Genomic DNA, 24,720 nt, shown 5'->3' on the forward strand with positions numbered 1-24,720 from the left:
TAGATGTCTACATTGTCTTTGGGGAGACACTTGTACTACCCTTATGAAACATCTTTATATCTGATCGTTTAAAAAATATTGCATAACACAAAGGACATTTAAGATTTTGAAAATGAACCTAAAGGTGCTACTTAGAAGAAGAACATGCTGACATGGTACTTTCATGAAATAAAAAAAAAAGAAGCAAAGCAAAAGGAAACAAAGATGAGTTCCAACAAAGAAAAGCATCAGTCAATGGCTTATTTTAAAACTGAGAAATTTGGAGCATAATTGTCCCTATAAGGATTTAAAGTGCTGATATTACACATTAAAGCTTTTTAAGAATGTTTATATCAATGTTCACCAGGCTTATAAACCAATTTAGCATTGTCTCATACTCAGATTGCGTGGAAAATAAGTTTTCTATCTTTAAGAATATAAAACCTAGGAAGAGTAATAGATGAGAGTTTTATGCTTATGAGCATAAACTGTGATTATTTACTGTGCCTCAACAATGAGGAAATCACTCAAGGTTTCATAGCAAGACACAAAACCCTGGGGAAGCTATTAAGAATTCAGTATTAGCAGTTCATGGAGGAAAATGGATTCCACTTACTAAAGTGATTTTAAAATGTTTTCTGTAAAATGCAAATACCACAGCACTGTGAAGATAGACATTTAGGTAGGCTTTATTTGAGTCTGTTTTTATACAAGAGCAATGTGTTATTTTCAGTGGTATCCAAAAATTACATTGCCTCTTGAATGGGGGACTTGTGACAAACTTTGGACGAGGGAGAAATACGAGAGTCTGAGGGCTGCGTGGAGATGTGTCCTGAAAGTCTCTTCACACAATGAATGCCCTGCTACAGCCTGCACCTCACAGTGAGCTGGAATGAGAATAAAGAACCATAATAGACCATAGTGGATGCTTCTTGAGATTCACACCGTGTTAAGTAACCCCTTCTTTGAGATACTGTGATGTTCCCAGACAAAAGGTAGAAGTTAATGTGGGTCTAACTGAGCCAACTTTTACTTAATGCTTCAGAACTTTCCATTCCTATACTTAGAAGGAAAAAAGAAAAATAGAAACACACAAACAAAAATCTATAAATAGTGGAAACTAACAATGAATAAAAAGAAAAGCAAGCATTTTGGGCAATTAATAATCCCTGCTTACCAAAGACCACGGAATGTTGCGTGGAGTTGTTAGCCTTTCAAAGTGATCTGACAATGCTAGAGAGGCAGAGCAAGTGCCATATCTGAATTTGTTCCCGGTTTTGGCTTCCGGTGAGCATGTCTTTCCTGCGAGCAGCTTCGTAGAACAAGACTGAAATGGAGATCTTGAACAAGTGGGATGATGGAGAATGCACACTCAGAGGCAGATCAGGGATGGGCTTCTGCATTGGTGTTTGTTATTATTTTCCTGTTTGATACTTAGTGTTAGAGAGACGTCATTGAAAAAAAAACATTCTGTTCATTTTGAGGAGGTTAATTTTTCATAATCTCTGAGTTCTTAGAGAAAATACAATTTCCAAACAACCAGGGAGTTTCTGCTGGATAAAGATTTACTGAGGATGCAGAAAATAAGATGAACAGGAAATAAAGCAGACAGTTTTGGGTAGCTCATCTCTATTAGTCTGCCTCTTTCTCTGAGTACTTGAGTATGACAGTATGTACCTGTCTTAAGGCCTCCCACCTTTAACCTCTGCTGCCTACCCTCCCCAACACTTTATTTACCCACACCTAAGACACACAGTTGGATTTGCATTGTATTAAAAATTTCCTACTGAAAGCACTGTGTTAGGCCTTCCCAGAGAGCAGTCTGTCTAGGAGCCCCAGCTTCCCCATGCAGACTGTAATCTGATGTTATAACCTCATATGTTATCTAAGGAGCCACATGCATCAACTCATAGCTTAGTTCTGTGCAGTCTTAAATCCCTACAACAAAACAGGGATATAGCTTTGATTTTCAGTGATGTTGGAGCAGTCACCTTCTTACGTCATCCAGTGTCTTGTTCAATGTCATGACCAGGAAAGAGAAAGAAAAAGGTTTGGATTTGACAGTAAAGGGAAATAATACAAAAAAGTGATTTACTTAAAAAAATGCTTGGGAGTGAAAAATTAATTATGGAGAATTATATCATATCCTGGTGAAAATATTAAAATAAGCCAATTTATCTGTGGACAGAAGGACCACAGCAAGGGGGAATACTTGGAGCTTAGTGTTTTAAGATATATGTCTGTCATATCTAAAAAGAGTTTATCATTAAGCCTGTTAGCCCAAGCTGTAGGAGATTGTGAGTGTTTTTTTTCTTTTTCTGTTTTGTTTTCTTTAGTCTTGGCATTTTGGAACCAGCCTCCTGCTGAAGTAAATTTGTCTCCAATCACAATCCCAGGTGGGTTGCCTCACTCGCAGAAGGACCTTAACGGACGACTCACGTGGACAGCAAACTGCCTACTTGCATGGAAACTTATCACCCTTCCTATACCATACTATACTATTGTCCACATCATAACCATGATACTTAGCTTCTTATCCATTCTTCCTGTATCTCACTGTCGAAGGCTAACTGCTGCATTTTCCCAACTACATCATCTTTGCTATTCTGAAAATTGTTTCCTTCTCCAGTTGCCACTTTCTCCCATTCTCACCTGCTCCCTCCCATTCCCACCTACTCCCATTCCCACCCACTACTCCCAGACTCATCACTTGAACTCTCAGGAATAGCATGATATTCCAAATTCAGACTGTTCAATGCTGTTGCCACTAACCTCTGAGGACTTCCAAACATTTGAACCAAATGAGGAATGGAATTTTAACATTACTGAAATTTAAATGGCATACTTGCTTAGTGACTAGGGGCAAGGATACTGTATAGTATTTTATAACCCCTCAAAATGATAGCAAACTTCTAGATTTCAAGACTAGTCCAGAATCCAAAACCATCGAGCAGTGTGAGTGCAGCTCTGCACATGCACATGTTCCTCTTCTTTCAACTCGTGTGAGGATTCTAAGTCATGCGGGACAATAAGTCATTAAATCCCATCCTCCCTAGTCAGTTGTTTGACTTGCAGAGGACTGGAAAAGATAAAATGTGACATTATTTTAAACTTTGCCATTCTTCAAATAGCCCACATACAGGCACCTGGAAGCACAATTACACTTCCCATCAAAATGATGTGCATTCAACAGAAGCAATCACTTCAGATTGAATTTTTTCATAGGAATTTTCAATAAATTTGAGTAACTACACTTTCTACACTTTAACCTGCTATTACCAATGTTTCAAATGAATTAAGGTCAATACCTTGGCCATTGTTGTTTACATATAAATCAATCTGTGTGTAATAAAGAGGGCTTAGTTACTCTTTGATTGTTTTTCTATAGCACTGAAATAAACTATGCAATCTAATCTGATTAGTTGAATGCAACAAACCTCTTGTTTAAAGTTGATGATAACAATAGTAACAGTTGTCATTACTATTCATCGAATGCCTATTATAGCCTGACACCATCTTATATGTTCAAGACACAGTGTGTTATTTAGTTTATCTCACAACAAATTTTAGACAGAAGTATTCATTTCATGTTCAGTGTGCATACAACTTAAACAAGGAGAAGTAACTTCTGCAAAGTTGATGCACATTCGTATTCAATGTATACAGACTAACCACATAGATCCACCTCTTATCTGCTGCCTAGTCCACCTTGCACACAGCAACACTTGGCTTCAGCAGAAAAATTCTGTTTTCAGGGTCAATTCACTTATTCCTGTATTTATATGGTTTAAAACAGTCGGGGCGTATGCTCTAAGCTAGGCCAGACCAGTTGCTAACTAAGACAGCAAGATGCTAAAAGTAAAACAAGTGAACAAAAAGCCAGTTTCTCACTGTTATTATCCTTCATGTAAGATCTCAAGATATCGTGCTGTGTGATGAGTCACATGCCTGTCTGCTGTGAGTTTCTGGTTTTAATACACTGCATTCTTCCTCCTCGGCATGCTTGTACTGCAAACATCCTATTGACTTGAACCCCTCATCTTACTCTCTCCCTTTTTCCTTTTAATTGGACCTCCATTCCAGCTGCATTTTCCACACCTGCCTTAGGAGCTGATGAAATCTTTGTCTCCTACTGCAAGGTCAGAGGTCACCTTTTTCAGCTTGCAAGATGGATGCTCTGTCAACTTAGTTTACTTCTCTGCCCACTGTGCACGCCAAGTATTCAGGAGGAGTCTTTGAAAGGAGCCTGCCCCAGAGAGCTTGTTTTTGGAAATCTTAGATTGTATACGATGCAGATAAGAGATTGGAGGGATCAAAAAGTAGAGGTTCGATCTTGTCTTTTTTCCTATTACAAAAAAAAAAAAATTGAAAAGTCCCAGATAAGTGTTCCATTTGTTCATGCCAGGTTATTCACCCCTTGACATGTCCCATCATATAGGGACTTACTATGACATTACAAGGGGCACTGCATATTTTAAGAGCTTTATTTATTAAATTTTTTCTTCATTTTTTCAACTTAAAGAAATTTTAATGTTGTTCTTTAAGGGAAAGGTAGGCCTTATGAATTATTTACATGACAGTTCATCAAATATTTATAATTCTTACCTGTCCTCCAGACTAAGTATGCTCATTGTATTTTTCCTTACCAAGTATTCCTTGTAGTGATGAGGCTAGCAGGCCTGCTTTTTGTCCCGCCCAGCTCCCTTATGGCTAGCTTAGCCCCAGAAATAATAACACAGAAACTGTATTCATTTAAATACTGCCTGGCCCATTATTTCTAGCCTCTTATTGGCTAACTCTTACATATTTCTTTAATCCATTTCTAGTAATCTGTATTGCCACTTGACTGTGGCTTACCAGGATGAGTCTAACGAGTGTCCATCTGTCTCGGGCAGGAGAATCATGGAGTCTGCCTGACGCTGCTTTCTTTCTCCCACAATTCTGTTCTGTCTTCCCTGCCTATCTATGTTCTGACCTATCAGGCCAAGCAGTTTTCTTTATTAATTAACCAATGTAAGCAACAGATAGAAAGAAGACCCTCCTACATCAATTCCTATTCTGCTACTGTTAATGTGAAGGTTTCCCTTGTACTCAATGATACTAGCAACATATCTAAACTTTAGTTCAAACATCATTTCTTATCTGGGATCAAAATACTTTGATGGCATATATTTAGTTTTGTGCTTGATAGAGACATGATTTGACTCACCATATTCTATCAGTTGTTAAAAATAAGAATGGGTTTTTCTTAAAGTTTTCTGAATTCCTAGCTTTTTCTTTCTTTCCTTTCTTTCTTTCTTTCTTTCTTTCTTTCTTTCTTTCTTTCTTTCTTTTTTTCTTTCATTTTTTCTTTTTGACAGGATTTTTCTGTGTAGCTTTGGAGCCTGTCCTGGAATTAGCTCTTATAGACTAGATTGGCCTTGAACTCACAGAGCTCTGCCTGCCTCTGCCTCCCTAGTGGTGGGGTTAAAGGCATGTGCCACACCACCTGGCCTTAGCTTTCTATTTCTAAAGTCAAATATATTTCCACCCCTTTTCTATAGTTGTTTATTACACTTTATATAACTGCAACTAGGATTTCTACCACACCCCCCCCCTTTTTTTTTTCAGAATGAAGTCCAAAGCACTCAAAAACAAAAATTCAGGGGAGTTGAGTTTCCCATTGTTGATTATCAGGCTATGCCCTTGCCAAATAATCCTCATCAGGAACAACACAGAGTTTCTCAGAACACTTTGTCCTCACCCTTGACTAGAGATTACCATATATTATGCTGCATAGAATGTAGTAAATACGAACAAAATCTAAGGTGAAATAATGAGTCAATGACTTATTCCTATTATAGTGTGCTTTCCTCTTCCATGTTGTTGAATATACTCCTTTACCAAGATTTTATATAGTAATCAGTGGTAGTCTGGTAAATGTTTACCCAGGTTTGTAGAATAGAGTAATGAACCCTGATATCTAGTATTGGTATATTTCTGTTATAGAAGTATTCACATCATGATAAATTTTAGTCTATTAACAGTAAGTCATTGAATGTGAATTTATTGAATACAAAACTGTACAAAGACCAGAGTGCTAGACCATCAGAAAGCTTTTACAACGGAGAAAAAAATTGTAAATAATTTCACAACCACAGATAATATGAAAATATACTAAAATGGGTGATAATAAACCTTGGATCTTTATTATATTTGCTTTTATTATCATTTAGTTAATTATAAGCCTTTATGCTTTTGCTTTTATATTGACTAAGAATTCCCTACAAAATTCAAAATTGGCCTTCATGAATTTGTATAAGCCGACTCCAACATACTGCTGCTGGCAAAATGAGACCATTCAAGGTTTGGCCCCTTTCCTTACAAACTAATTGAGAAAATGATGCTTTTACATGGGAACCAATTAGAGGATAATGCAAGTCATTACACAGTTAAATACAAATGGGGAGCCATAAACAAGACAGGTAGTTTCGTGAAGTTAGATCTCAGTCACACACAAAGCAGGACTGTTTCTGTCCTTTTCATTTCAATATGTTCTAACATGTCCAGACACAAATGCAGACAAGTCAGATCCACAGGAGGGAAAGTGACAAAATGGTTTTCACTGATTGTAGAATGTCTTGGGACCTCGTGTTGTGAACTTCAGCCAAAGATTAGAATTTGTTGAGGGAAAACCGAATGGAGATCTTTCGGTTCTCATAGATCAGGTTAATAATTCAGGAAGTCTGAACTTGGAATTATTTACAGATTGGATTGATGAACTATTAGAAATAGCCGATGACTGCCCTTGGGAGACCTTGAGAAAAGTGATGGGGGAAAGTAACACTAGGGTTTAATAAACTTGCTGCTGCTCAGATACATCTCCCAACTAATGGACTGTGACATACAGAGCCTTAGCTGTGGTCAGCAATGATCCCCGGTGCTATAATTGTCTTGCATGTAGAGTGAGTGTTTCCAAAGAAAGTTGTTGCTGTGTTGAGCGAGTAATTACAAAGCTGCCAGAAGGAAGAGCAGTCATCCCCACCAAGCTCACCATGATTTATTGGGTGTATTTGTACACTTAAACGGATCTGTCTTTTTCTTCCTGAAATGTTTTCACACCTCAATATGAATCTCTCTTCCCCTGAGTTCAACTCATTTACATCTGAAATATTGATCTGGTTGAAAAAGGGCATAACAGTGTATGTGTGTGTGTGAGAGAGAGGGGGGGAGGAGCAAGAGGAGGAGGAGGAGGAGGAAGGGAGGCAGGGAGGAGGAAAAAGAACAAGAGCACACCAGTCAGTGACAGGATTCTGTTAGGAGTCAGGACTATCTGGCATAAGGATTGTTTTTTGTCCTTGATTTTTGCTGATTTCTTCTGTTGAAAAACAAACTCTACTGTGAGACTGACACGCTCTTCAGTCTTGTATATGATGTTTGCCCACAGAATCTGCAGTCAGAACTGATTTATGAGCGCTCACCAATGCATGACGACCATAATGTTTGTGACGAATTCTTTTGCAACCATTGCAGATCAGCAGTTTTAGGAGTGTAGTTCCCATGGTGTCCTAAATACCAAATGTCTTCTATCAAACCAATTGCATCATGATAAAACTGAGACACTTAGAAGCCTTCAGCTACCGTGTTTGAAAAGCAGTACACAGTGTGTTATTTTATTAACAGGTATTGTCTTTGTATGAGTAAACAGCTCCACTTTGCTACCATTGCAGTCACCAAGGAATGAAAGAAACCCTTGGTGCACACAAACCCTTACTAGAAAGTGTCCCTTTTTCATTACCCCATGACTTCTGCAAATAAGAGAAGCTTCATACCCTTGACTTTCCTTCATATTTTCTAAAGGTCATCTTAGAAACCAAGTTTCTATCATGATAAGAATGTTTATATTCTAGTTGCTGAAAGTCAGAGGGAATGATGTCACCAAATAGTTCAACTTATGACTATAAGCAAGGCAACACTATTGTCAGCATGCTTTTTCTGACATACTGTTCTATTGAGAAGTTTTCTTTTTGCTCATCACCATAGGAAAATAAAATTTGTAGAGCCATAAATGAAACTGTATCATATATCAAAGGTCCTTTTTTTCTGAGGGCAGAGGGAGATAGTCATTGTTTCAGAAGTTAGACTGTCTCTGTCTCCAGGGTGAAGAACAAAGTTAGATGACCTTTGTTGGTCCCTCCTTACCTCTACAATAACAAATTTATGTGTATATGATTTATTGTTGACACCATTATCCTCTTCAAAAGTATCTCCTCAACATGCATCAAGTTCATCTACCCAAACTGAACTGATTCACTTCCAACACTACCTGTGGATTCAAAGTCTAAGCAAGAAAGTAGCTGTTTGTTGTCCATTCTGTAGACAGAGTCTATGAGAAGGTGAATATAGAGTCTTTAAGAGAGAAATTATAACTATCTAGTGTTACATGGATTTCATAGAGCTATATCTTAAATCCTTTTTAGGCTTGTAACTCCCAACTATGCATGTTTGAGGAAAAGTTTAAATTAGTATAAAACTAAGATTAGTGATTTGTTTTCCACCTTAAATAGAAAAGTTGCAACCCTGTTACTTCCTGGATGAAATGATGGGATACCTCTGATTCAGTATATAAATAAATGACTCAGAAAGGAGGGGTATAGAGAAATAGCTAAGTTTGTTGAAGGTGTTATAAAACTACTGAATAAATGTATCAAATAAAGGAAGTTTAAAAGTTCTTTTATTTGATACCATGCATTATGGGAGCTATATATATTTTTACTTTCAAGGGTATTATATTCTAATATATGATGATATTAGTGTTTTTAGAAGTAGAAGATGAAGTAGAAACCATTAACTACCAACCTGTAGAGTAGGTAAATTATTATTAAATTTTAGTGTGCCAAGGGGTTTCTTCTTGCTCAAGGGAAGAACCAGAGAGCCAAGTTTTATGAGAATGATGACATTTCTGTCTGAATTTTATACCTTCACATTATATGATAAAGCACCAGGACACTAGGTACAGGAAGCAACAGGAGAAAAAACTAAGGTGAAATAGCAGGCATAAATGATACGCAGTATGTGAGTAGTAATTCTTTAGATTTTCAGGACTAGTACTGTTTTCTTGTTACTATAAAGAATAGATAATAATAAGTAGAAAATAAAACACAAGGTGCAACTTTATTTCCATTTAGAAGATACAGGTCAAATTGTAAAAAGCTATGATCATTAGCTGGCCTTGATCTTTTACTCAAAACAGTGTTTAATTTATTTTTGAGATTATAATTTAATCACAACATTTCTCTCTCTCTTTCCTTCATACAAACTCTCCATTATGTCCCTCTGCTCTCTTTCAAATGCATGGCCTCCCATTTACCTAATTGTTATTGTGTGTTCGCGTGCATGCACACTTGCATACCTGCATGAGTGTATGTGTGTGTGCACAAAGGTGTATGTGCACATGTGTGTGTGTGTGTATGTGTATAGATATATATTCCTAAAGGTAACCTGTTGGTATATTGTTGTTTGTCTATACGTTTTCAGGGCTGTTTCCGACTGGAGAATTGATTATTGTTCTCTTCTCTGGAGAAGGGCACATCTCTTCTCAGCTTCCCTCAGTTATTTACAGCCCTTTGTGCAAGGCTAAGGGCTTTTCTCCATTTAGTTTGACATGTTAATTCATGTCATCCTTGTTCATCTCACATTCAGCAGGCCATGTGGGTGAGATTTCATGGAAGTCACTTTCTTCTGATATTATTAGGAAATACAATCTCAGGTGACACTTTCTGACCCTCTGACACTTAAAATCTTTTTACTCCCTGTTCAATGTTCCCAGAGTATAGGAATATTTGTAGGTGTATCTAATGAGAGTAGACTCTACAACTCTGCATTTTGATTGGATTTAGTTTTCTAAAGTATAGTGGTCTCCATCTTTTATGGTAAAGAGAAGTCACCTTGATGAGGAATAAAGACAACACTAACTGTGCTTATGAAAACAAATATTTACAAAATGTTGTCAGAGGTTATGCTGGTTTAGTAAATAAGTAGTTGCAGACTCTCTTCTGGTAACTAAGCCTTCATAAATCACTGGAAAGTTAGCAAGGTTTTCAGTAGCAGTCAAGATCTCCCTTCTGCAATTAAGACCAGTTAGAGAGCTATTTGTTGGTTACCTCCAAAGTATGCATGCCACTAATGCATCACTTAGAGATATCATACCATGCCTGTCATAAATTTGTGATTCATGAGTGTAATAAATATTATAAGTATGTAAGACTGTTGGTTAACTCACTCCTTAGGAAAGTTGATTAGTGTGTCTGACACCATACCACAATGAACATGAACAATCTTGACTAATCTTGAAAGTTAAGCACAGTCAGGCCAGTATAGTACTTACATGGGAGGTCTTGATCTTGAAGAAAAAGTTCTCAATTTTTTTCTTTACCAATAAATGTGAAAGTAGATATTTAAATATATAGGAAATGGTCTCATCAAAAGTTGTATATAAATATCAATTATTTCTAAGAAGGCAATTGATGTGTAGCTCATAATTTTTGGAAAAGAGTAACCACAAATCTTCTCTAATTTTTAAATTAATTTATAGTCAAATATTAGTATTATAATTATTAGTTATAAAACTTACCTTTTAAGCAATCCACAGTATACAAAAATCACTCTGTTGAAATTTATAAGTTTAAGTAACAGTTTGTTACACTCAAGAATATATCATGAAGCTGGGCCGTGGTGGTGCACACCTTTAATCCCAGCACTCGGGAGGCAGAGACAGGCGGATCTTTGTGAGTTTGAGGCCAGCCTTGTCTACAAAAGCTAGTACCACTAGTACCAGGACAGGCTCCAATGCTACAGAGAAACCCTGTCTCAAAAACCAATATATATATATATATATATATATATATATATATATATATAATGATTTAAATAGTATTTTATTAGTATTATTTACAAGTAAATAAGTTTGCATGTGGGAGAAATTATCATGAAGGAAGGCAATGAAAAGCTGCAATAATATCTAGATGACAGTGCATGGAAACCAGTGATAGAAATGGAGAAGAGCCTGAAACCTTTGTAATTGCAAGAAGACACGTTCCATCTAATTGGTTAGGTAAAAGAGGGGAGTTGTATTGAGTGGTAGGATGGAGGAGAACAATCCCAGATTAAGTAAAATTCCAGGAGAAATTTGAGTGGGAAGAATTTAAGAGGAGAAATGAGTTCAGAAATTAAGAAAATTGAGTTAACTATGAAAGGATCTTAAGGAGCTTCCCAGCTATGTAAGAGGCAAACTTGAAATACATAGGTCTAGTAATTTAGAAAGAAATGAAATCTAGGGGTTGTGACTTATGAGTTATGTGTGTGTGTGTGTGTAAATCAGAATTATGAGATTCATGTAGGTTGTTCTCTGTACTCCTCATACAGTGCCTCCCTTGAGAAATACTTGGGTAGGCAATGTTCATAATTAGAGTTTGTCTTAGTTACTTTTCTATTGCCATAACCAAAGACCATAGCCACAGAAACTTGTAAAAGGTAGCATTTAGTTTAGGGATGTGTGGTTCCAAAGGATTAGAGTTCATGGCCATCATGGTAAGGACCATGGCAGCAGGGAGCACACATGCCAGTGGAGCAGTAGCTGGGAGCTTACATGTGAGTCACATGCACAAGGCAGAGAGCTAGCTGGAAACGACATGGACTTTGGAAAACTCAAAGCCCACCCCAAGTGACCCATCTCCTCTAACAAGTCCACATGTTCAAATCATTCCCAGTTTCAAGTGGGAACCAAGTATTCAAATAGAGGAGCCTGTGAAGCCATTTTCATTTGACCTAACTCAGAGGTACTAGGGAGGAAATAGACTCATAGAAGGTTCAGACCGAATTGTAGGAAAAAACAAAAACAAAGAAACAAACAAAAGACAAAAAAAAAGCAAGGCAAATAAAATTCATTTGAATTTAATCTATGATTCTTTCATCATATTAGAAGTTCTCCCAAACTAAAAAAAAAAAAAAAAGATAGGAAAGGAAGAAATATTCACTGAATTCAGAGGAAATATTTCTTCAAAAATGAACAAAGCAAACCCATTGTTATTAATAGCGATGAACATTCAGCATATTAAAACACACTCAAGGCAGTTGTAAGAGATACAGCTTGGTCCTTTGAGAAACATATTAATCTGTTTGGATTGCAACAGACATATTGGAAGGAAACTTCGAAGGATAAATGAGAAGGGCTGGAATCTTCAGGGAAAGGACTCTAAACTCTAAATAGTTCTCATACCTGTTAAAGAGAAGGAAGAAGGTAGAGAGGGTTGAATAAGAAGAATTTCACTCTCTTTCACAGCCAAGTACAAGCTCTAGTTAGAGGGAAACATACACTTTACACGTACTCACTCATCTGACAAGTACTGCATGCTTGGGGAGTGGGCCAGAACTAGAACTGCTTCCACAATGCATTTTAGCTTAAAGTAGTCAAGACTGTAAACAAATAATTGGATCTGGGGACATCAGTTTTCAGAAGTAAAAAATAGCTTTTATTCATAGCCAGGTGATTGAGGTTAATTTCTAAAGGCAGGTTGTGTTAGGAAGTCAAACCAATGCTTGTTAATGAAAGAGCAATGAATAGAACCTCAGGTGTTCCTGATTTTGTACACGTGAAGAAAAACGTTAAGGCCCTGCTGAAGTAGTCACTCTCAGATAAAAGTCTTCAGAGGAGTTCCTTGCTCGTGCTCTCTCTCCTTCTGCTCCTGATTTGGACCTTGGGGTTGTAGTCTGGTGCTCCAATGTGGGACTCTGTCTCTGTCTCCTTTCATCGCCTGATGAAGGTTAATATCCAGGAGGATGTCTATATGTTTTTCTTTGGGTTCACCTTCTTATTTAGCTTCTCTAGGATCATGAATTATAGGCTCAATGTCCTTTATTTAGAAACCAAATATGAGTGAGTACATCCCTTGTTTCTCTTTTTGGGTCTGGCTTACCTCACTCAGGATAGTGTTTTCTATTTCCGTCCATGAGGGCCATTCCGGGCCATGAGGGGTGCACCCACACACTGAGACAATGGGGAACTCACCAGGGCCAGCTGAACTGGGTCTGAAAAAGCATGGTATAAAACCAGACTCACTGAACATAGCGGACAATGAGGACTGCTGAGAAGTCAAGAACAATGGCACTGGGTTTTGATCCTACTGCACATACTGGCTTTGTGGGAGCCTAGGCTGTTTAGATGTTCACCTTACTAGACCTGGAAGGAGGTGGGAGGTCCTTGAATTCCCCACAGGGCAGGGAAACTGGTCTGCTCTTAGGGCCGATGAGAGAGGGGGAGTTGATTGGAGGTGGGGGAGGGATATGGGAGGCGGTGGCGGGGAAGAGACAGAAATCTTTAATAAATAAATAAATAATAAAAAATAAAAATATAAAAAAATTTAAAAAAATAAAATTTGCTGTTTCATATTTTTAAAAAAAAGTCTTCAGAGGAGTAAGATGTTTCTAATTGTTTAAGAAGCTAGCCCCACTAGCTGTGATACTGTACTCCTCCAATCTTGCATTCAGAATGGAGAAGGTAGGAGGATGAGGAGTCTCCAAGGCCAAACCCTGCCTAAACAGTGTTAGAAGCCACCTTTTTGGGGGTGTGTGAAAAACTTTCTCAAAACAAAAACAAAACAAAAAAAAACACTAGGGGGAGCAAGGGAAACTAAGAAGGAGGTGGGGGTATATGAAGTTGCTAAGTATATTAGCACACTGTCTGCTCTCTGGACAGTCACAGAAGATTGGTACAGCTCAAGTGTTGCAATTAAAGTCCACTGAAATAGCAAATACACGTTCAAGGGATTTGCTTGCCTTTAGAATTAACTAGCTGTATTATGTGCTTCATTTTAGATGTAAAATGAAGTTCTCTTCTCCCATTGAGCCCTATGTCTAGCTTATAGGTTGCAGGTATTCAGTTCCCAACTCAGCTCTATTGTATTTCTCTCCTCCCAGTCACGCTATGCATGTCCCCCCACATCACCACTAAGAGCAGCCGCTCATCAGTGTTTCCGTAGTCTGCTTTCCTTCCACCAGCACCACCTGTTTTCGGGGTCCCCCACTGCCGCTTCTCCACGGGCAGATTCCTGTAACAGAACAAGCCTGATGCCGTATCTCATTCGTGTGAAGAGAAGATTTTAGAAGAGGCTGAAGATAAGAGTTTGCTGTCAATAGAGCCGAGGCTCATAATAAACAGTAGAAGAAAAAAAAGAGGCAACAATACTTAAAGATGATTAGATGAAGTAGTGGAGGATTACAGTCCATGAAGAAAAAACAGAGTTCAAATTGTCAATAAGGCAGTAAATGTCAACAACAGGGATTGAAGCAGAAAACCAGAACGGACCTGGAAGACATAAATTCAATCACACAGTGATAAACCTGGGGAAAAAATAGTAGGGCTTTCAGGAAAAAAATGGACTTCTTTTTTTATGTAACCTCTGCTCACAATGGGAATTATACCCTAAGTATTACAAGGGGATTCATGTCTCCCTTCAAGAAATTTATGACAAAACCAAAAAGGAAAGATGAAATGGAAAATACTGTGAGAAATTCAACAAAATAGATGAATGAAATTGCATTTATCTGCATGCAAATGAATTCATGTGTAGTAGTTATTACTCGTTAGTTTGGAAATACGAAGATTGAGGTTAAGACAAAATTAATGAAGAAAACATATAGTTGTATAAAAGTCACATACTAAAATTGGAAATGATTGTTAGTGATTGCTAATTCAATACAAGTGGATATTAACCCTACTTTGCTTAATCAGAAGCAAGTTCAGAGATAACACTGCCAATGAAAAAACTCTTATGAGGAAGACAGGTGAAAACAAAGGAAAGAAATATTTATCTGTCTAGTTTGACTCACTATACTGGCAAATTCCTGGATTCTCTCATCTAAATTCAGTAACAAAGAAATGGAAAAAGTAAATTAACATACATTAATTGTAAAACATTTTGTTTCATTATGGCATTTAAACATATGTATACAATATACGTTGATCATATTCAGCCCCTTATGACCCATTTAATGCAGAAGGATTGCATGATCTATCCTGAAGTCATTTAGTTCTCACTATGGGGTGCAGGAGGAATTGCAATCCAGCTATGACGACCTACGGAAACAATGCTGCAGACGCTATGCTACTTAGGATCAAAAATTCCACCATTCAGAGGATCCTCTTATATAACTTGAAATTGTGGTGTTTAGCCAGACTTGCTCAAAATATAACTCTTAGTACATTTCTTAGAGAAAAGTAGGGAAAATAAATGGACCATTGTTCTCATAAAGCACAAGGTTTCCATGTTTCTAATTTCACCAAGTAAAAATTGGCCCTGTAAGAGGACCAGTCCCCAAACCAGGAAATGTTTAAAACATCTACACAGTAAATATTCATTATTGATGATACAGAAGATGCAAGATGCACATTAGTAAGAAAAACACAGAATAGTAGAGCAATAATATCTTTTAGTACTTTGATAGGCAAATATTTACACAGGTACACACACATACACATACACACACATATACACACAAACAAACCACTGACTATCTCCTCCCCTTAAAAAAATACACATTTAATTCAAAACATATCTTTAAAGTTATATTCACATTTCAAGCACTTTCTTGATAAAATTGGTTTATTATTAATATTTGGAATATTTTTCATATGTATCAATCAATTGACTTTCTCAAATGAGGGGAGAGCAAATGAATTAAAAGGCAAAGAATATTTTAATGACTATGACGAACCCTCTTTCCCTTCCTCTGTCCTCTCCTTGGCTAAGGCCAGTCTTCATAAGCTCTTTGAGACCAGTTTATAAATTGCTGTAGACTCCAGTAATAGAATTTCATAAATAAAAAAAAGATGACAGAAAATACCTTACTATTATAAAATGAATCAATACATTCTGAATTTTGACTTCCAAGACTGTTGCTCAGGGACATATTGTTTACTCTGTGGAGGGCTGTAGGAATTCTGGATAAAACAGATATGATCTAGCTGGAATCATTTCTGTTATTGAATTTTTCTAGCATAAAGAAAATAAGCATTTTAAAATGCATCACTTGAGAAATGTTATTCTCATCTTACCTCTATCCCTCCCAAATTATCCACTATAAGCATGGTAGTTAGTAAACACTCCAGAAGGCAAAAGACTATTAAATAAAGTTTCAAGACTATTGTGATACCAATTAAGATATTTAATAACTTTGATATTTCTAGAATTTCCTTCCTCAGCAAAATCTCCTTTCATTGGTAAAAGACATATTCAAAATCATGAGTGAAACCCCTGACTGGAAGGTTATTTTGTTACCACATAGCTCCAGAGTTTCCCAGAATGTGCACACTGACTAGACTAGGGTCAAATATTACCTAGGCTGTGCATACAGACAACTCACTTTCATCTCAACACTTGCCTGACTTATAATCACTGTACTATTTGTAATTTTTTTGTTCTTGTTTTTTCTAGCCAGGGTTTCTTTTTTTTCTTTTTTTTAAAATTTATTTATTTATTAAAGATTTCTGTCTCTTCCCCGCCACCGCCTCCCATTTCCCTCCCCCTCCCCCAATTAAGTCCCTCCCCCCCAGCCCGAAAAGCAATCAGGGTTCCCTGTCCAGGGTTTTGCTATAGCTATCAAGCCTGCCCTAGAATTAGCTCTTGTAGACCAGACTAGCCTCGAACTCACAGGAATCTTCCTGCCTTTGATAAGTATTTTGTTGATTGGGTCATCATTTATAGGAATCTTATTCTTTCACTTTTAGGAGCTGAAAATTTAAAGGTAACAGTTGTTATAAAATTAACTAAAATTCTCATTGACTATAAAATTTTGTGTGTTGGAGTTACTCATTTGTGCTGCCTGAAAACACACACAAAATTTCCCTGAAATATAATGCAGACTACAGTTAACTCAAGAAATTTCAGGAATCACATGAGGTTGTATCGGCTTGAGTTTTCTCTAGACTCCTGTGATCTCTCAAGTAAAGCCTCTGGAGGAACTTGTGCAAGGCACACACCATTATTTCCATGTTCTAACTGTTTGAAACGCTTCTTTTGTGGCACAGAACTAACCATTTTCCAAGATGATTTTTTTTTGTTTGTTTTACTCTAATCAGGTTCCTGCTCCATTTGAGTTCCTGTCCTGACTTCCTTCAATAATGGACTATGGCATTAAAGAATAAGTCAAATAAAACCTTTCCTCCCCAACTGGCTTTTGCTCATTGTGTTTCATCATCACAATAGTAACCTTAGGACAAAGGGATACCAAAAAATGTTAAGGTTAGGCTATTCCCTATCTATCTATCTATCTATCTATCTATCTATCTATCTATCTATCTATCTATCTATCATCTATCTATCATCTATCTATCTATCATCTATGTCTGTCTGTCTATAGACAGAAGGATGCAAACAGATAGACAGACATATAGAGAAATATATGATGGTGTTTCACCTATAACTAAGATCATCTGAGTTACTTTCTCATTGCTGAGATAAAACAACCCGATGAAAGGATTCTTTGGTAGTTGTTGCTATTTTTTCTCAGGATCCCTGGGAGATGAAGTCCATAATGGAGGAGGATGTGACCACAGTCAGGGAAGGCATCATGATGGTGTGAGAAGGGCTTTGACTGAAGACATAGCACTCACACTTTGGAATTAGGGAGTGATGTAGAAGTGAGAGTTCTCTAAAATCCTCGAGGAAGGGCCTGGAGAAATTGCTCAGTGGTTAAGGGAACACTTTGTTCTTGCACAATATCCAGATTAATTCCCAACACACAATTGGCAATTCAGAACTGCTTTTAATTCCAGTTTCAATGGATCCAATGCCCTCTATATTCTCTACAGATATCAGGCATTCATGTAGTGCACATGCAAATATACAGGTAAAACACACATACACACAAGAATTAATTATCTAATTAATTAATTAAAACATTCATAGCCTGCCTCCAGTCACTTATTTTCTCCAAAGAGAATATACCTCCTTAAAGTTGTACAGTCTTCTCAAACAGCAGCATCATGTGTTCAAACACATTAGCCTATGGGGGGCATTCAAACCATAATGATGAAGTTCCACTGTAACTTGCTTTGCTTGTCCAAAAGAAAATTCTTGCAAGATTGATTCTCTTTGTATAAGGTGAGTAGGTCCAGACCAGTGTTGTGCATTCTCCCTCCTAGCCTTGTCTTTCCACAGCTGTGCTTCAGAGAAAATCCTGATGGTAGAAATTACAGTGGAGGATGGACTGAAATTGCATAAGAAGAGAAAATTCCAAGCATCGATGAATAAATGGATGTAGAGCTCTGATATGAAAGTCTAAGGGTGATTGTCAAACTACCTTCCTTATTTCAGGAAAATCCAAATATGAAAATACATATTCCTACTTTTCTGCCTGGTAGATAGTTAAGATAAAATTAAGGATACATGAGTTGTGGCACTTTATTCAGGACATCAAAAGAAAGACAGGCCGGACTGAGTGGTTTGAAACTTTGCAATCACCTGAATATCTTGATAAAAAGTTGATTTTGATTCAGTAATCTGGGGAAGAACGCAAAATCCCACATGTTCTAGTTTTATTTCTATGGTTATGATCAAATACTCTGATTAAAACAACTTGAATGTGGAAAGGGCTTATTCAGTTTATAATTCCAGATTTCAGTCCATCATTGCGCAGTCAAAATAGGAACTCAAACAGCTAATAAAACCTCATTCACATTCAGAAGCAGAGAGAAATGAATGCACCCATATGCTCTGTTTGACTCATCTACCTTTTTCCTGCCATGAAGAGTTCAGGACACCTGACCTAGGGAATGGTGCTGCCACAAATGTTTCAATCTTCCTAAATCAAGACAATCTTCCCATGGGTAAACTTGATAAAGGCAGTTATTAAATTGAGATGGTCTTCCCAGGTGACTCTAACTTGTGTCAAGTTGACAGTACAGTTAATATTGACCAGTCCCAGATAATAATAATAATAATATGATGCTCTCTTGAGCTCCTACCAACAAAGCCTTGGAGCAATACTCATTTGATTTCTTGATAAGAAAAGAATAAAATGAAATTCCAGTATTCAAGAGGAGTCAGTGAACTTTGATCTCAAGGTTACAGCATGTGGAAGAGCTAGGTGTGCTAGCTCTTGGGGATTATGGATCTTACACAGAAACAATGTCTTAATGACTATAGCCCACCATCCAGATGAGACTCAGCCAAGTCCCTTTTCTCATAATCACTGAGAAACCCTTGCAAGTCACTTTCCAGTGACTCGTTATCCCTAAATATTTTAATTACTAAAATAAAGATGTGAGTGCTTGTTTCAGGTTTCCATCAAAGATGCTAAAAGTTCTATAAGAGGACAACAGTTATGAAAGATAGATACAAATTACTCTTTGTTGCTATAAGATGCTCAGTCTCATCCCTTTTTACTATCCATTTCCCTTCTTATTCCTTGACTCTGATTTGTCTTTAGAGCTTGTGTTCTCTCCATTTTCTTGGTATTCTTCTTATCTCACCATGTGATGTATTATTCAAATGCCCAACTTCTTTTATTGCTAATTATATATTAACCAGGTTCTGACTTCATTCTTCTTTGTATTGAATCCTGGTCGAGGCATGACACTGACAGAAAGGATTCCTAGAGCTCAGAAGAAATTTTGGCAAATGACAGTTCTTTTTTAGGGCTGTTAGTCTTAATGGAATATTTGATAAGATGGTAATAACCCCTGAGATCCTTTTATAGCAAACCCAGGGGCGAAATATATATATTTTTTAACAGTCCCGTTGACTTTTATTTATTCATTTAAGTTTTCAGTGAGGTCATTTCTTAAAGTCATTTCACAATGACAATTTCTTTAAACATGTTAAACATGCATGATCCAAATGCTCTACTTCCTGTCAATTATACCTCTTGATATGTTCAGAAATTTATTCTCCAGATTTCTGATTCAGTTGCAGTTTGAAATTAAAATCATTGGCTCTCATGTAGAAGTGAGGACTTACTGGCTATATTCTTAGAATTACCCTCTATTAGTTTGTAGAGTTTGCATTTTGTTTTCTCAAGTACATATTCTCACCAATGTGCTATCCAGTTATATTTTCTATTATAAAATCCCTTCTCGAGACAATTTGGGCATCTATTCCAGTATCTAGTGGTTAAAATCTGAGTGTTTCAGACATAAGGTCTAAGGTCCAATTAACAATATGAATGATCACGCAATAGACACATTTTGAGGATAGTAATAACGATAAGTGTTAACAATTATTAAGTCCTTTACTGTTCCAGATACCTTGCAAAGTGATTCTCAAAGGAATTCTAATTTAATTCTGGCAACAATCGAATAAGGAAGCAACAATTAATACATTTTGCAGATGTTGATGCTAAGATTTAGAGAAGCTGTACAATGTTCCTCAAGGTCATACAGAAATATGTAGTGCTGCTCATAATAACAATGATAAAAGAAACAGAAAATATCTCAAAGTCTATACTCTTTTAATCACTATGAGGGATTATTTTAGCCAAAGTTTACTAAATTTGCATCTAGACATTGCCGTGGCCACAAAGAAAACACGTTTGTATCTCAGATGCAATGCTCCTTAGTATTCAGTTTCATTGCGAGGCATTCATGGGGTTTCATTGTTCCAGATTCCATTTATGCTATATGGATGAAGCCAACAGTCATTACGTTACACCATCAACCTTAATTAATACGTTTAGAATAATGGCTTGGAATTTATTTAACCAAAATAATAACTTCATTTAACATAACGACTTGGTGCATAGGTGCCATCGTGAGTTACAGCATTCCTGCTGCCGTTTCCAGAACATTTACCGTGTAGCTAATGGGAAATCACCTTTGTGGTACTGTGACACCTGTTAATGCCTTGTTTCACCTCTGAAGCTTGAGCTCTTTATGTGAAGTTAGGCAGCTATTTTGACTTCAATGGGGACCAAGTGAATTATTAATTATTTTTATAGCATTCTGATGGTTGCTCTGTTATTAAGTTTTGTAATGCTATAGTGTGAGATTCATAAAGCACTTACCTTCTAACCTTTGCAAGCGGTTTGAGAAGCCAATGATCAGTGTTGACCATGAGGTAATCCAGCCAGGATGTATTTTCATGACCCTTTTGTACTTCTAATCTTTTCATTTCCAAGGTCAATATGAGTTATTAGACAATAGCAGAAAAATATCAGTTCATTTATTCTATACTTTAATTTCTTTTCTCATGCCTAGTCAATATAATAAGGATTCCTAACCACCCCGTCCTTTAAGTAAGGCAAACCAGCTTAACTCAATCAATATTTTAACTAAGTTGGCAAGACTATCAGAGATGACTAGTAACCCATAAACTGCACTTTCCTTTATCTACAGGTAACTGGACAGGTACTGGGAACATGGCTCATTCATGCTTTGTATTAAAATGGCAATGGAAATAACCATGTCCCATATTGAGGCTTTGGTTACTTTGGTTCTTTTCTTGTTTTGTCTGCTTTCTTCTCACTAGAAACTATGATGCTGCCCTCAACCTAATGTCTACCAGGTAGATAAAAATAGGATACTAAGAACAAGATGCCCAGACAGGAAGGTAGGTAAAGGATGTGATCCTGTGGACAGAGCTACCTAGCAACTTTTCTTTCTTAGCACTGCTATTGAGGTATTAACAAGCTTGTAACGTTTAGGCTTTTCCGTTGAAGGTCACTTAGTCTTTCCTTACATCAAAATTTTGATCACAATAGCTCATTTCACTCAACAAAAATAAATCTAAGAGATTATCATAGTACAAGATATTCTGAGAAAGAAACCAAACTAAATAATTTATTTTGTGTGTGAAATTCTAGTGAAAACATTAAGAGGTTTTACAGCGCTATGATTGGGATAGGAGACAATGTTACCTTGTTTTAAACTCTTCAAGCCATTTTCAAAAAATGAGGTATTGAAGTATTTCTTAGTATGGTTAGCAAAACATAAAATGCATTCTGTTGCAGAGATGTGAACCACTGATTTTCTTTGTTTGGACCAAGGTTTCACCTGGGTAAAAAACGAAAATATTTAACACCATTTTGCCTCTGAAATTATGCAGCTCCACACTTGGTTATTGAAATGATTTTTGAGGAGCAATGATTATATATTAAGTTCTTGTTTAACAGTGTTCCTTTCTAAAATTGTATGGTTTTATGTTCAATGAAATGACCTTGCCAGCTTAGCAGAACTCTAATAACTATGGTAAACCACAACATCAACATTGACATTAAGGTTTTCAATTATTGCAGGAAACTTTGTTATTGAGTAGGTTAAGAACAACTCTCATCTGTGCTCATTTTTCCTGATAATAAGTGTTAGTGGCGAACATGTATAAGCATGTTGGGGTGGTTTGGAAAATCAGAACAAACTATATAAGAAGGATAATTAACAAAGAAAATCTTCTTGAGAGAAACAGACCATTCAACATTTTTTTTTCTTAAATCTAAAAGCTAGTGACATTAGCACTGCATTTTGGAGGGTGTCAAATATTTATTATCAGGAAATATCAGCACTTCATTGTTTTAAGAGGAAACAGTTTCAGAAGTTGGAAAGGGAGGAAATGTCAAAACTGTTCTGTGTCCACCACAAATAACGTGCTCGGTTTAAATGGGCAAATGGAGTACATGCAAGTATGTATAAGTAACATCAAAGCAAAGATGAAGCAAAGTCAACAAAAATGTTAATTGAGCACCATGAACAGAAATTTAAAAAAAAAATCCTGAGAGGTCCTTCTTGCTGTATAATCTGATGCACAGGTGATACCTTCTCAGTCAGAGGGGAAATATTTAGAGGACTAGAAATCATTTTGGGTGATCAAATTAACGGAGTTCTTGTTTGCAATCAACATCATGCAATTGTGAGAGACTTTTACCCATGTATATTACTCTATTGTATATATTATGTTTCAAAAAATAAATTTAGGCTTCAACATAGAAGGTATACTATTGTGGAATTCTAAGAATATATGTCACACAAATAATGGCATTCTTGGTATTTATGACTCAGTGTTTAGACTATGTGCAGTTTAAGTGTCTGAAAAACTCTCTAAAGACCACTAATTGTGTATTATAGACAGATCTGGAAGCAAGGATAGAATACTGAAAGAATTACTGTGTTACTGAAATAGATAATGCAAAATGAATTTGAGAAGTTAGTATTTCCTCCACCTTGGCAGACTGAAGAATATAATTATTTTAACCATACTTACCCTATTTAATCAAATTTGTTTTTTCTATGTATTTTCATTTTAATATTTTCATTTTAATGTTTTATGTACAATATTAATACAGTAAAAAAGATTTCAAGAAATAGGTTCAAAGCAGTTATTTTTTCTAATTGCATGTTTTTCAGCCTTTGCTTTGACCTTAGGACAGTTGGCAGTGAAGGTCAGAAGGGACAGCTGCCCTTATGATCTTTAATTGAATTAGTATAATGACTTTCCTGGCAATCAGCCCCTGTGAGTGTCCTCATATATCATTTTCCCTGTGACCATCCCTGACTGCAATGCTCCATTTCCTTCCTAGCTCACAGGCATGCCTGTTTTAATATCCGTCTGACTGCATAGTGACGATAATTATTATCACTTTTTGATTCAGCTAATTGTGTTTGTAGGCTTCTTCCTTGCTCTGTGGAAAGTCCCTCAGATTGTGTTTAACAAGAGTACATGTAATAAGAAACAAATTGTTTCTGGGGAGAGGTATTTACCTTTTTTATTTTCTGCTTTGTTAACAATGCTGAGGTTTCATTAGCAAGGAACAAGTGAACAAACATGCACACACACATGCAAATACATACATATAGGAAACTGCACACACATGGGCACACGCATGCACACACACACACACACACACAATTAGTGCACAACTAAAGCACTTCCTCTTGAGTAGAAATAGGAATCAGAGAAATATTGTGACTAATGGAACTTTCTTCTTACATTATTATTTGATTAATTCATGTTTTCTAAATAGTTGGTGTCCTCTTCCATACTATAACAGTTTTACTAGAGAGGAGTTAAAGTCAAAACTTAAGTTGCCATTGTTTCCATTATATTGAGGCCTGCAATGTTTTCTTGAATTTGAAGAAACAGAGAAGCATAGAGTTTGGTTTGTGATCATGAATCCCTATGGGAACTCCAAGAAGACAGAGAAAGGAAAGTCTATCAATGCAATGATTGCAGCTCTTGAGGGAACTGTACACTATTTAGCCCACGTTAAGATGTATGTGTGAAACTGGATGATGGATTAAGTACTCAGATAATGTCAAGGGAGAACATGTTTTCTGTCCCAAACAGAAAGAAGAATAAGGTATCATATAACCGAAGAAAAACTTAGGAACTTTCTTATATTTGGTGGAGTAAGTCACCTTATTTTTAAAAGTAAAATATAATTCCATTTTCTCATTATCTTCCTCCATTGCCCCCTCTATAACTCCTATATTGTTATGTATAACAGTTATGGTCTCTGGTCTTTTTTATAGTTGCCTTTAATAGTTGTTATACACATATACAATATAACATACCTAAATATATAAATACAATCTGTTCAGTCTGTATAATGTTTCTCTATGTATATGAATTCAGTAATGATCGTTGGTATTAGGTAGCCAACTGGAGGACTCTTTTTTGGGGAAAACCATTTTCTCCTGCTCAGTATTCCTTGATTGTCTGTAGTTCTTCATCTAAAAGTGGAACCCATGATATTTTAAAGTTACATATCTCTTGGCAT

The 24,720-nt window shown here is 36.5% G+C and overlaps 1 protein-coding gene across 5 annotated transcripts in view; it reads left to right on the forward strand.

The window, feature by feature from the left end:
• The window catches only part of Lsamp (limbic system associated membrane protein), a 2,112,174-nt gene that overhangs the window by 774,015 nt on the left and 1,313,439 nt on the right, over positions 1-24,720 (forward strand). For 4 of the 5 annotated variants that reach the window (XM_075962675.1, XM_075962648.1, XM_075962642.1 and 1 more), the window contains exon 2: positions 2,316-2,375. The exons of the other annotated variant lie outside the window; for it this stretch is intronic. In XM_075962675.1, the coding sequence (XP_075818790.1) occupies positions 2,316-2,375 (60 nt within the window). The remainder of the gene's footprint in view (positions 1-2,315; positions 2,376-24,720) is intronic. 5 annotated transcript variants of the gene reach the window in all.

Source organism: Microtus pennsylvanicus, chromosome 1 (genome assembly GCF_037038515.1).
Source record: "Microtus pennsylvanicus isolate mMicPen1 chromosome 1, mMicPen1.hap1, whole genome shotgun sequence".
NCBI lineage: Eukaryota > Metazoa > Chordata > Mammalia > Rodentia > Cricetidae > Microtus > Microtus pennsylvanicus.